We start from the raw sequence: 14,162 nt of genomic DNA on the forward strand, positions 1-14,162 counted from the left end.
CCTCAGAGATCGAGTTGTCTAACTTCTGGGTATCAAATTACCTGCAAAAATAGCCAATATTTCATTAAAAAATGTGTTCTTTAGGTAAAAATAATATCATGTAGATGGATATAGTTTACTCTGGTAAATGGCGTATTCTTGTATAGCGCTTTTCTACCTATAAGGCCCAAAGCGCTTTACAGTCACAGACCCATTCACCAAGTCACACACACATTCACACACTGGTGGTGGCCCCGCTGCCGAACACTGGCGCCAACCCCCCACCAGAGGCAAGGTGGGGTTCAGTGTCTTGCCCAAGGATACATCGACCCATGGGCGTGCAAGGCGGGAATCAAACCTGCAATATTACGATCATGGGTCGACCGCCCTGCCGCTGCACCACGCCCCCCTGAAAGAAAAAGAAAGAAAAGCATGACATAGGACCTTTAAAGACTGAAAGAAAATTGAAACAAATAAAGAAATAAAGTGGCACGAATGATGAGAATCAAAATCATCCAAGACTTTCAACTGCAAGGGTTGGAATTTGCTGTAAACAGAAAAAACATAAAAGGATCCTTCTTAAATCACTGGTTCAGACTGGTGGAGGTGGTATTATAATGTGGGGAGTTGTGTTTTTGGCTAATTTTAGGCTCCTTGTGCCTTAAGGCCGTCTCACACAGCCGCTGTGTACATTTTGAGCAGTTTCCACATACAAGATTTTGGTCTTTCGTGATCCATGCGTCATTTACGTCATTAATTAGCTTTTTTTGCGTTCGTCAATGTGCAAAGATGTCTGTCGAGGGGTTCACCCGACGGGTTTTTACGTGAATTCAGTTTTGAGCTGTTCAAAACTTTTGGTCGGTTGAAAATTACACAGTTTAAACACAATTATTATGCAAATCCTATGCCATTGTGCATGATTTTATCGAGATGGATATGAAAATGTGTGTCTTCCCAGGACTGTTCCACAAATGTCTGACAGACTTTTCATGCATGAAACACCGATGTATAACTTTTATATCACGTATATGGCGCACATATCACATTATGTAATTGACGCACAAATCACTATTGAATTGCATATAAACCACTCAATATTCTTCGTTGGATTACGTGTTCTTTGCGCGGTTTCTTCGTACTTCTTCCATGATTTTAACGTGGTTCATTCGGGATACATCTGTGAAAAACCACAACTATGACCGTATGACCAATTTTTATGCGTGCAATATGCACTAAATGTGCGTAGTGGCTGATTGTAACGGCCTTTAGTCACATGCACCCATGGGGGATTTTGAGTTGTCCAGGTCCATGGAGGGTCACAGAGAGGAGTGGCCGCGTCTTAAGGGCAGCGCAGGGGTGTCTTGCAGTTCCCTTAAGTCTTAAGGAGCATCATGAAAAATGGAAGGTACCATTGTCGTGTGTCTGTGGTAAGTGTACCGTGAAGTATTTGTAAGGATAATTGGAATTTTCACACAGTTATGCTGTACAGGCGATGCTGTCATCATGATGGCTCTATGGGCTCACTGAGCGGTCTACCGCCTTGATACTCGCCGAGTGTCCCATACAGGTTTAACCATTTCTCACCCACAGACAGACTGCATCCACCCACAATGGCAGCTAAGCTAAGACTTAAGTAGCGGTTAGTCATTGCTTCCCCCATCACAGCCTTCTCCATCTCTGTGTGTCACACAGCTCAGATTAAGGAGTTGACTATTATCCACGGTCATGAGATCTCAACAAACAGACGGCCTTCGATGTTGTCCAACCAGATATGAATCTCATGGGATGAACAGCTATAGTTTCAAATCAAACCAGAATCTCTGGGAAATGGTTCCTCCCTTCATTTGTGCAATGAAATGATTCAAATGGGGACGGATGAATCCAAAATTTGATTCTATCACGCTTACTACTAAAGATTTTGAGGGTTATAAATGTTTGCACATATTTTTGAAAACGTATAAATGGCGTGTACTTGTAAAGCGCTTCTCTACCTTCCTCGAAGGCCCAAAGCGCTTCCCAGTTACAGTCCCATTCACCCATCCACACTCTGATGGCGGCTCAGCTGCCGAACTCTGGCGCCAACCTTCCACCAGACGCAAGGTTGGGGGTTCAGTGTTTTGCCCAGGAACACTTCGACGCATGGGTGGGCAAGGCGGGAAGGTCAACCACCCTCCCACTGTACCAGTTTGATTTAACGCAGGTGGGGGTTCAAATCTCTTGCAGGTGTTAGCTGAGGACAGAAAATTGTTTGGTACAGTGAGAACCCAAGAGTTTCAACACTGATGTTTAACCAGCTCTAATTGGCCTTAGTTCAGCTGGTTTAACGAGGTTTAACGAAAGGCAAGTCTGATCTCGCCTTGAGTTCCTCCTCGATCCTTTCAGATGGACTCCGTTTGGCTTGACAGAACCTTTGATCAGAAGAGTGGCAGTTGGAGGAGGGCGAAACCAAAAGGGTCCAGGTATTTTGGGATGGAACGTACCATCTGGCATGAGCGCATATGGCAGTTTTGAAATGACATTTTTGGCGGGACGGTTTGGAAATCCTTTCTGACAGGCGTGCTTCTGATGAAACGCCGCAGCTCTTTCTGCCACAAATCTTCAGTGTTTCTTTACCTCTGGAAATTGAAATAAGGGAGTGACGCCCATCAAAGACGGAGGCCTTTTTCATAGCAGGTGGATTCAGCTCAGCAGACCGTTTGAATCTGTTTTAAAGGGGTGAAGAGGCAAAGCAAAGACAGGAAAGCAGCAGAAATTACTCCCCTGAAACCGCAGCGGGGAATTCCAATCCAGAAAAGCCAACAATCTGATAAAGCAGGACACAAACAAATGCAAAAATAAACTGAGAAAAGGGAGCAGCTGGAGCCACTGAGATGGTTAAGCCCCGCCCATTATGGCAACTTCCTAACACGACAAAGTGTTACAGGGTCGGTCAGTTGGAGTCCAAATTCCCTCACTTTTATTAACTATTTAGTGCACTATATTGTGCTTACCAAAACCTGCACGCAGCTAGTACCCGGTGAAAATGAATTTTGGGCATCATCAACAACCCCCACCTCCCCACCCGAAAGAATGATGACATCACAGTGGGAGAAACCATCATATACTGAATGGCTCCACAATCTCTTGTGGGGGTCAAAAAGAAAAAAGTCAAACTCTACTAATGAAACCAAAACACATGGGTCGGGGTTATCCAAAGGAAGCTTTGAAACTATTATGGGATGGCGACAGGACTTTGCTTGTTGGTCATTTTGTAGTAAAATAGGAAATTTGGTGATTTTCTCATTTTTTTGGAGAATGTGGGAAAAGAAAGCTTCACCCACACACCGCCACTGACTTTGTAATGAAGCCGCCATCTTGAATTTTACAAAATAAAAATCACCTTTAGTACCAACTACAAATTTAAGCTCCTCCTAAGGATTTTGATCTATCACCTTCTAACTCCTTGAGCATCATTGAGTTGGAAAAAAATGTCATTTTTAAAGTTTGTAGATTTTGAACGGCGTCAGCGTGGCGAGCACACAAAAGTGGCGCTTCTTTGGTTCGCACATTCTTTACCAGAATAATGTGAAAATTGAAAACATGAATCGTTGGCTCAAGATCAACGAAACAATATGACATACGATAAGAACATATTTGGAATGTGGGCGTGGTTGAATCTTGAATCTTAACAAAAAAAAACCTCTTCGTCAAGGATGTCCAAAAATTTACTTTCTAATTCTTCTAAAAATGACATCGGCCCGTTTGTCACCACCAGGTGAGCAAAAAAAAAGGTTGCTATGGTGATAAAAAAATAACAGAAAAGATGACATTTTGAAAAAAGTGTCACTCAGCTCAGACCACAGTGGCAGATGGGGAGATGTAGGGGCAGGTAGCAGCTGCTCAGCCAGTGAGGGCAGATAAAAGAAGGGTAATATTAAAGCTCATGGCTTCAATATTAAATAGGTTTTCACTTTAGCAAATGGGTGATGCCATATTTCCTGTAGTAAGCATTTATCCAAAGTGCATTAGATAGTCTCTATATAAAAAATCTCTAGAACGGCTCCAGGTTGTCCAGAATGCTGCTGCCAGGCTTTTAACCAGGTCATCCAAGTTCTCACACATCACCCCGTTGTTAATGCAGCTGCACTGGCTCCCCATTCACTACAGAGTGCGTTTTAAAATCCTGGTCTTAACATACAGAGCTCTTAATAACCACCAGTCTACATAAAAGACCTGGTGCAGCCATACACTCCCAGCAGGTCACTGAGGTCATGTGACCAGGGTCTGCTGGCTGTGAAGAGAACCCGGTTAAAAACTAAAGGAGACAGAGCCTTTGCCGTAGTGGCCCCATCCCTCTGGAACTCTCTTCCTCTCAGCCTCAGATCTGTGGACTCAGTGTTTTCTTTTAAAAAGCAGCTAAAAACATATCTTTTTAAAATGGCTTTTTCTTAATTTCTTTTTAACATGTGTTTTACTGTGTTTTACTGTTGTTTTATCGTGTTGTACTGTGAAGCACTTTGTGATTTTTATCTGGAAAGGTGCTATACAAATAAAGTTTATTATTATTATTTATTATTATTATAATCTTTAGGGTTGGAGAGTAGTGAGGGAATTGGACATACAGTTCTAGTCTTGTTTTGTTTTTATAGACTTTATTTGAAGTTTATCAGTTTTCCATTCATGCTAATAATACGTGAGAAAGATTAGATTAAAGCTAACAGAATTTAAAAATAAAATACTGGAAAATGTTGCTTCTGCTGTCAGCTGATTGAGTCAAGAAACCAACAGTAATTTTGTTCCTTGTTGAATGGGTGGGATACTGCAAACAGTATGATTTACAGACCAGAATAATCAGAAAATCTACAAATAACTCTTGGACATGCTGATCGTTTTCTAGGTAAGCTGTTGGATCATCTTTCTGTTTAACAGGCTAGATCAGAGTTTATGTGTAAACAAAGGGGCTGACCTTCATGGAAAGGTAAGAGGTTGAGGAAGAATGAAATAAAACCCTCATTAAGGTAGAACTTTGTGATCTCTGGACAAAAGAGTCAGGACAAAACTATAAATACATACAAAAAAATTCAGCCCAAAGATTGTCCAGAAAATGCTGGACTTTGGCCGTGTCCAGATTGGAGGGCGGCGTACTTCCTGTTTCTCCTGGAGCTTTAGCAGGAGAAGACTGGAAGAACCAGCAGTAAAGCTGAAATTCTATAATTTGATGTAACAAGTTGATACAAGAATGATGTCAATCAAACTTTCTCATGCAAATAAAGCAGAAGCAGCAACGATCCACCATCACAACAAAAACTCAGTTTGAATCAATTTACCAATCTGTTTCTTTTCTATCGGACTTTTCCATAACAAAAAATCGAAATCTATGATAATGGAATAAAAGTAGACATAAACATCTGTAAATCTGTATTTACCTACCACATGGCGGCTGCTGCAGAGGTAAAGTCGACCTCCAATTGGAAGTTGGCAGGTTCAGCTCCGCCTCATCCTTGTCCGCCATGCGTCTGAGGCGAGAAACGGAGCCCCATGTTGCTCCTGGTGGTTGTAGGTTCAGTGCTCCGCCATCAGTGGGTGTTTGTGGGTGAATGACACTGTACAGTCAGTGCTTTGGACCTTCCAAGAAGTAAAGTGCTACATAACGTTTTACCAAAAAAAGCAACCAAAATGATCAAACCCCTATAAAACCTGAATGTATATTAGGATAAAAATGCTGAGTTCAAACAATAAAAGTAAACTTTAAAGAAGGCATTAAATTGTTGAAAGTTGGTGAATTAAATAGATCCTAATAAAACGTATAAGAACCTGAGGATCCACTGCACAAAAGGAGATCAGATAAAGATCCAAGATCCCGGAGAGATAACAGCAGATGAAATATTTTAACTGTAGGCGCTTCAGGGCTCCTTTTTTTCTTGTTTTTTTAGTAATCAACAATTCCCTCTAACAATTCTTTTCAGAAGTAGTCTAGTCCGACAAGGACCACGTCTCCTTTTCTTTTGTTTTTGCAATCAAATTATCAAATTCTGACAGTGAACAAAACACCCCCAAAAATAAAAATGACATCACAGCGACAAAGTGAAAACCTGGCCATTTTTGCACAATACGGGAAAAGAAAACTTTTGTTTCTTCATTACATTTCACACAGGCAACCAGGTGAAGTCTACAACCACAACCAAAGTTTCTTTGATCTTTTACCTCGGGGAGCAGCCACCATCCTGAATTTAAAAAAATGTAATCACCTTTAGTAGCTTCTTCAAACTTAAACTCCTGCTAGGGGTTTAAATGTATCGCCTCCTAACTCCTCGAGCATCATTGGGAGGCTACTTAGGAAAAATGTTGGTTTTAAAGTTAGTAGATTTCGAATGGCGTTTGTGTGGCGAGCTAACACCATTTGTTACTCACCTAAATATTGTGAAAATGTAATACCTTGCTCAAGCTGAATGAAATGATATACCATGATATGAACATATTGGGAATGTGGGAGTGGTTAACAAAAAAAAACCTCAGTTGCCAAGGAAATGTAAAAATTTACTTTAGCCGATTCTTCTAAAAATTACACTGATCTGTTCGTCAACCCCTGGCAACCAAAAAATTAAATGGTTGCTATGGGGAAGTGCCAAAAGAAAAGTCGCCATTTTGAAAAAGTGTTCCTTTCATGCAGATCTGACTAGGCAGGCAGAGGGGGGGGGTAAGGGGTGAGTAGCAGACAAAACCAATAAGGGAGGGGCCAGTAGCGCCTGTGGGCCATTCAAAGCATCATATTAACGGATCATATCGTATCAATATCGTGTTTTTATGCAAAAGTCATCATAAATGGTGGGTGGTCTTGTTTAAAAAAAAAAACGATTTGCTTGATTTTGGGAAAGTGGAATGTTTTTTTTTACTACAAACACAGTTTAAAAAAGGCATTTAACAACAGCAGCACAGAAGTTTAAAGGTAAAAATACATTTACATTTATCTTTTATGACAAATTGAAATGCGTCATTCTAGTCTTACTTTACAAAGACCATGATCTAGAAATAAGAACAGATAGCGCTTATAGTAGGATATATTGGGGGAAGATTGTTTGAATAGTGTTTGATATACTTTAACATTTGTGTTTATTATTTTAATACATTTAATTTATAATTACCACAAATGGACCTAAATATTTGTGTTTTTTTAAGCTAATTTAAAGATTTATTTTGTCTTAAGATTTTAAGAAATCGTACTAAAACAAATTCTGCAGACACTATGTCCTAGAAAATCACAGGTTTTTAGATTTTGGCTAAAAAAAAGTCATAATTAAAGAAACCACATGGAATGCTTTGAAAACAGAAAAAAGAAGGTGTTAGGAGTGGGACGTTAATGTGAAGAATCTGTGGCACACCTGAGCTCCAGTTAAGTTCTCCCCCCCAGGGATCACAAATCTGCCGCTGACAGCTGGAATGAAACTGCCTGCCGACAATCTGCCCTGCATCTGGGCGTGACCCCAAACCTGGCGTGTCTGCAAAACACTGCAATACGCTTTCCTGACACAAACACATCACCTCCTCCTCCTCCATCTGCAGCAACTGCAGGAAAAACAACTGAAGCTTAGCTGAAGCCATGACGAGCAGGGCAGTTCCTCGGGAGGTTTGAGGTCAGCCTGTTGAGTCATGAAGGGAACTCCCCCCTCAGGAAAAAAAATAAAATGTTAACTGATGGCAGCACTTCAGGTATTTTTTCTATCTTTACAGAAGCAGCGAAAACTGAAGTCTCCCCTGCAGCAGAAACACACACGTTGACAGAAATCTCGCTCTACTCCTATGACTTCATAAACACATATGATTTTGTTTGTTTTTGTGTGTGAATATTTGTGGTTTTTAATCAATGCTGCCGTTAGTTTGCAGTGAAATATGCTGAGAACCACACCCAGGAGAACCGGCAACAAGGCTCCAAAATACAAACAAACATGAATCAAGCACAAATCCAAGTTCAGACTACCGTCTTAGTTTGAAATGTTTAGGAGTCTTTAATGCTAAAAGAACCATTTTGTCCAGTTTCTGCTCTGCGAGAACCGCAAGGTCCCATCTCAACACTTAGAAAATTAATATGTACTGTATATAATAAATTATAAAAGTGTTATTTTTCTACCAAATAGCAGCAGATACAAGTTCATTTCAAAATAAAAATCCATCCTGTGTCGAATAAGATCCTGATATGGTAGATTTAATAGCAACGATGTAATAGCAATAGCAAGAACAGCAAGTGGACATAATAAAATGAGTTTAAACTTATTTTATTATGAAACCACTCAAACATTAGAACCTTTTACCTTCATTTTACTGCTATCTGATGTTTCTGCATTCTTGACGAATGTTAACATCAGTTGTAAAATAAATAAAAACTTACTCATCTAAGATGATCTCAGTTAAAAAAATCTAAAATGAAATGACGAAACTTTCCCATCAAACCAAATATTTATTCATATTGTTAGCATTTTTGCTACATGTGACTCGACAACCTCAGGAAAAAAAATTCCCAAATGGAAAAGTGTATAAATATTAAATTTTGTCAATTTTGTGCTATCTTAGATGACCCCAGCCTTACATTGACGTGTTCTCCCTACCATGACAAAGGTGGATAAAGGTGGAAAGATTTACTGTAATCCATGGACACCAGTGAAGATCACAAATCATTGAAGAAAAAAGGTTCAGCGTACTGTGTAGTGGGCCTAGATGACCCAACTCCCAATGTTAAAGTGCCTAGGAGAGCACAAGGGTTACAAAAAAGAAAAGTGTGAAGAAAAAACTTGAGTTTGGCGACCCCGTGTGGACAGGAGAAGGATCGACACCTTTTGTAATCAGGAAAAGACGCACTTTGAAAAGAAAATAGAAGTTTATTGAGTTCTGAATCTTGCTCACTCTTTCAGTCACACAAAGACCACGAAAGTCAGACGCATCAAAACGGGACATATGGATACGGTTGCAGCCTCGGGATATCCTGGAAATATTTGTGGTACAGTTGGTGGGGAAAGGAAGAGCACCTATGATAAAAAAAACGAAGGGAGTGAAGAAGTCGCCATGTCAAACTTCACTCGTCGCCATGAAGTTTGGGATGTTTTTTTCTTTACTAAAGGACACACTTCTGCTCCCAGACTGGTTGGCAATAAACAGAAACATATTTTTAACCGACAAATCTTTTGAGACGTCAGACTCGCCGCATTGTTAATTTTGGTTTCGGTGAACGTCTGTGTGCTTCAATCGGAGCTTCTAATCTGGACATAAAGTAAAACCCGTCAAGAACAAAAACCTCCTAAAGTACCAAACGGAACTACAAACGGAAACTTTTCTAGATACAGAGGAAAACCAAACGATTCACTTTTTGCTGTGAATCGGCTCTCCGTTTAAGAGGAAAGAAATGAAGATCCGATAAATTGGGAAAAGAAAGGAAGAGCTCACCTGGAGCTGAAAAATGTGCAGAACCTGGTTATTTGATCAGGAGAAAAAAAAAAAAACAACTAAAAGCCAACAGATACAAACGATGACTCTGTTTCTATTGTCCTTGTATAAATAAATGAGTGAAGAACTAAAGCCATGAATCATTCGGTTCTCAGACTTTCTTTAGGATGCTGCTTTGATGCTGAGATTTTAAAGAGAAAAAGTCCAAAAACAGGTGGAGGAATGAAGGAAAAAAGCTTCATGAGCAGAAGAAGAAGAGATCTCTGGATCTTAAGGCAGCTTTCCCTTCCACTTCACCGAGTCTGAGTTTAACAAAGGTGTGAGGGGGGTCGAACCGCCATCCGGAGGCGCACTGCGGCGGCACACGAGGGAGATCTGACAGAAAAGCCTGGACTAAATCCAACCAGCTGCTACTGCGTCTCCGTCAGCGTGCTCTTAATGCGACCGCAGCGCGTTCCTTCTGCGTTTGACACAAGAGCTGTAAAACGACAAGAGGAAAATAAAAACGTTTATTTGTTTGGGGGCTGTGTGTGTTTGTGTCTCCCTCACGCTAGCATCTTTACGTTTGTCCTACATGCTACTCCAAACCAAAATAATACAGTCTTTGTGGGGGGAGAAGGGGCAGCTACAAAGCCTCAAACTGCAGGTGACCCCTCTCCTCATCAATAATTCTTGTCTTTTCTTTTACAGTACTCCTCCTCCTCCTCCTGCGGTTGGGCGGGGTTAGCGGATGGCCTTGACTGGACTCTTGAAGCTGGACGCCGCTTGTAGCTGCAGCTGGTAGGCCATGGGGTGGATCTTGAATCCGTACAGCCTGGTCAAAGACGACGAGGAAACACGGATTTAAAGATCATACAAAACTTCAAATGGATTTGATCTGTTGTTAAAAAGCGGATGCTTTGCAGAGAAATCTTGTTTTCTCGATCTAAAAGTGTTTCTAAATACGACGCCTTAAACGTCCAGCTGAGTTCAGGACGTGGACCTGTGTGCCATGACCTCTAACCAACCTTGGGACGAACTGATTGGCGGGCCTCTTGGGTCGGTACTCGGGGTGAACCATGAAGAGCATGTGAGGGAAGCCGGTGCCGAAATAGGCTCCGTCTGTGTGGTGATGCCTGGAGGACTTGGGCGTGTAGACGTCCATACATTTAGGGCAGTACAGCTTCACCATGGCCTCTCCTGGGATGTCTGACAGGCCTGTGGGGGGAGGAAGAGGAGCAGAGGAAACACCATCCAATCAACATCAGCTCGTCTTTAGAGCATTTCATGTATATTTAAATGCAGAAAAAATAGGGTTTTATGGAAATAGATCTGGGGTTTTATGTGGTTTTGAGAACCTGCAAATACAGAGATCATGTGTAGGTTATTTTTTTGTGTTAAGACAAACCAATAAAAACACTTTCTGTCAGTTTTAAAGGTTTATCACAAGCGTTATTGATCTGTTATTGATCTGTACGTCCGAAACTTTATACATCTTACCAACTTTACGGGACTGTTTTTTTTGTTAGCCTCCTGTGCTTCTGTGACGCTTTTGCAATAAGAGGCTTGAAATATTTGGCGCTGATCATAAATATAAATAAATAAATGAATAAAATAAATATCAGATCCCTGATCGGGACGGAAGATTCGAATATGATTGAGTGAGTGGGCGGGATATCTGATCATGTGATCGTACCAGGACATCCCTAGTTTAAATTACTACCAAAAACAATTTATTATAGCTAAACTAAATTAATCTTCAAATATATATAAAAATTTAAAATGGGACTCAAACAAACTCCATATGAAACTTTATGAAAAGTATTTAGACATTTGAGTCAAAAAAAATGGACTAATTTTATCCTTTGATGCTATAAATAAAAACATCTCATGTTCTCTTCAAAGTGGAACGTCTCATGTTGGGACTTTGAAACTCACCAATAGGAAGCATGGGCTGATTCTCACAGTAGACTCTGGGGCAATATCCAAAATCTCCCTGCTGATACTTCTCCAGCTGTCACCATGACAGGACAACAGACAAAAAACATTGTTAAAACAGCAACAACAGTGGCAGCTTTTCCTGATCTTAATCTCACATTAGACAGCTTTCATGTTGTGTTAGTACTTTGTACAGATAATGTATATTTTTAGTGGCAAAATATGTTGAAGGAGGATTAAATCCATGAATAAAACAAGAGAGAAGAAACAAAAGTTTCAGTCTAAAACAGCTGAAAGGGAGGAAGTTCAAGACGGAAAAAGGAAAAAGTCACTGATGGGGGATTTTTTTTTTTAATCAGGCAAGTTAAAGACATCTTTGATGTTTTTGTTTAGTTTTTAGGATTTTTGTCAAAATTTGACTCAAACCTGAATATTTACAGAAATCTACCAAAGCTCCAGGAGCAAAGATGGAATCAGTTTATGAATTTTAAACATTTTCGTATTCAAAATGAACAAAACAGGAATACTGTTTGTTTACGGTGACTCTGAAGTTGCTGCTGATTCTTTGAGAAAACATCTTAAATATAAAAAAGCTCTGCTTTACTGGAAGCTCTCTCCTTATTGTGTGTTGTAAAAAGGCAATAAATCTCCACTAGCAGAAAAAAACCACTCTTCATTGATGTGAAATTCCATCATTCTGTTGCCGGCGGTTGGTTACCATCTGTGCGATGCCTCGGTTAGTGAGGATATAGCGAGCGTGGATCAGGCCGTACAGCATCTCTGCCGCCTGCTCTATCAGGTCACTCTGGTTGGGATTGTCCTCCAGCTCTTCATCTACGGGTAAAACAGAAACAATCCACGCAGTAGATTTGTCAGTCAGACGTGCGAATTTTAAAGAGAAACTTTTAAAGTCCATTCTTAGCGTCTGATATCATTAAACAAATGAACGTGTTTGACGAGGTATAAGCCAATGATGACTTTTTCTCAAATGTCTGTTGAGAAACCCATTTCAAAGAGGTTCAAAATGCTCTCAAACTGGACCCTAAACTGCATTTTCATCTTGTAATAAGATAAATAAAAATATATGCATAAATAAAAGAAAAAGTACAATATTTTGAACTGTTTTGTTTAGGAAGTAAGGATGTGCGAGCTGAAAGATAAAATCTTAAATATAAAGGAGACATGATTGATGGATAAAAAAAACAGCAGCAGTCCAGAAAAGCGGTCTTCTAAATTCAAGGGCTGCGTCCTTCAATGGCCTTCCCGAGCGACATTGACCGGGTGCTTGGTCGAGCAGGTAGGCCGGTTGTTACCGGCTGTGAATTTGGACGAGTCTAGCCTTTAGTTATTTCCAGCCGTTACATCTGCGAATGTCTTGTTACCTAGCAACCGTGAGTCCCGAACAGAGAGGAGTAGTGAACCAGGCATGAAGCTCAAAATTTTCCTGGCTAATTTGATCCAACTTCACAGTCCGCCATTGTTGTCAGAAAATCTCCGGGTTCCACTGCAATGCATCTTGGGATATGGACAGCATAGAAGGATACAACAGGCCAATCCTTGAAATCGGGGAAAAAGAAAGCTGCATTCATTGGCCGTATTTAAAGGAGTCGTTAAACTTGGACATCATTTGTCGCAGCGTTGTGACGTAAGCAGCCTTCAAATGCAGCCTAAGAAGAACGCAGCCCTCTAATTTGGACACGGCCCTAATCTCTGAAGGAAAACTGTGGAAGAACGTGTCATCAAAGATGCCAATGCTCTGTGGTTCCTTTGTTCGCATTACCTGGTTTATTGCACAGTAACTACAGAGAGATAAGTTCTCAATACATGAGGTAGAACCCAAAAACAAACCTGGTTCAAGATCTAAGATCATGTCAAGAGCCTGGCGATAATGAGGAACCTGTTCATTGAGGCCTGTCAGGTTGAACTTGTCTTGAATATAATCTTCATCCACCTGTTGTTGGAGAAAAGGAATGGGAAAAATATTCATATGTAAAAAATATTTCATGAATGTGGAGATTTTGCAAGATTGTGACACTTACCTCACAGAAAAACTCATTTCCCCTCAGTCCACAGAACCAAGAGATCCATGACACTTCCTCTGAACTACTCATTTTTGAGGATCTAAAGAGACCACAATAACAACCTGTTTTTAGAGCTTCCTACATGTTCTTTTTCGGATTAAATAAAATTACTTACATTAAGTAGATAGATATCTAGGTGTACTTAAAGGTGAAGTAAAATTATGATCGAATCTTTAGCGCAACTACGCACAGATGAGCAAAAGTAACGTTTAAAACACTGTTTTTTGGTTTAGCCCTTTAGCTTGCTAAGCTAGCAAGCTAACCAGTGGCTAACCTTTCGTATGTTCTGTGGTTTTCAGCACTGGAATTACAGAAAAAACAAACGACACGACAAATATTTTATTAGGAAAACCTCAAAACGGCACGAATCGGTTAAAGAAGGAAACATCAGAACGGCTAACATAAACCGGAGCCCGAGTGAAATTCAAATGGCGCAGTGTCCGAAAGCAGGCCTTAGCGACAAATATAATCCTCCACTGCTCTCTTTGGCTTTACTATATGATTTCTTAATGCTGCTAAGTGGAAAAAAATAGATGAACTTACCCGGAACTCAGGGCTTACGCAATTAAAATAACCTTTTAGCGTAACAATTTAGAGCTATCAGTGGTGTAAATAAGATGGACACCCCTTCCTAGGTGTTAGCTGGATTTTTCTTCTTCTTCCTCCGTTTTACTGCAAGTTTTACTGCAAGATCTAAAGCCGCCATCTGTCGGTCGCCCTCTGAATTACAACTCCATAGACTTGCAATGGTGATTCACATAAAATACGTACAAT

General features: G+C 40.4%; 1 protein-coding gene across 1 annotated transcript; it reads right to left on the reverse strand.

The window, feature by feature from the left end:
- Positions 1-8,808: 8,808 nt before the first annotated feature.
- Positions 8,809-14,096, reverse strand: csnk2b (casein kinase 2, beta polypeptide). The gene is made up of 7 exons (XM_004073765.5): positions 13,932-14,096; positions 13,347-13,428; positions 13,156-13,258; positions 12,026-12,141; positions 11,308-11,383; positions 10,398-10,587; positions 8,809-10,204 (listed from the first exon to the last, which is right to left on the reverse strand). The coding sequence occupies exons 2-7, from the start codon at positions 13,416-13,418 to the stop codon at positions 10,114-10,116; spliced, it is 648 nt and encodes a 215-aa protein (XP_004073813.1). The 5' UTR covers positions 13,419-13,428; positions 13,932-14,096; the 3' UTR covers positions 8,809-10,113.
- Positions 14,097-14,162: the final 66 nt, after the last annotated feature.

This window comes from Oryzias latipes, chromosome 11, assembly GCF_053564925.1.
Source record: "Oryzias latipes strain Hd-rR chromosome 11, Olatipes_Hd-rR_3.1".
Lineage (NCBI taxonomy): Eukaryota > Metazoa > Chordata > Actinopteri > Beloniformes > Adrianichthyidae > Oryzias > Oryzias latipes.

Coding starts and splice junctions, on each gene's coding strand:
- csnk2b (XM_004073765.5), bottom strand. CDS start 13,418: ATGAGTAGTTCAGAGGAAGTGTCATGGATCTCTTGGTTCTGTGGACTG. Junction 12,142..13,155: donor GATCTTAGATCTTGAACCAG/GTTTGTTTTTGG, acceptor TTTTACCCGTAG/ATGAAGAGCTGGAGGACAAT. Junction 10,205..10,397: donor GCCAATCAGTTCGTCCCAAG/GTTGGTTAGAGG, acceptor GTCTTTGACCAG/GCTGTACGGATTCAAGATCC.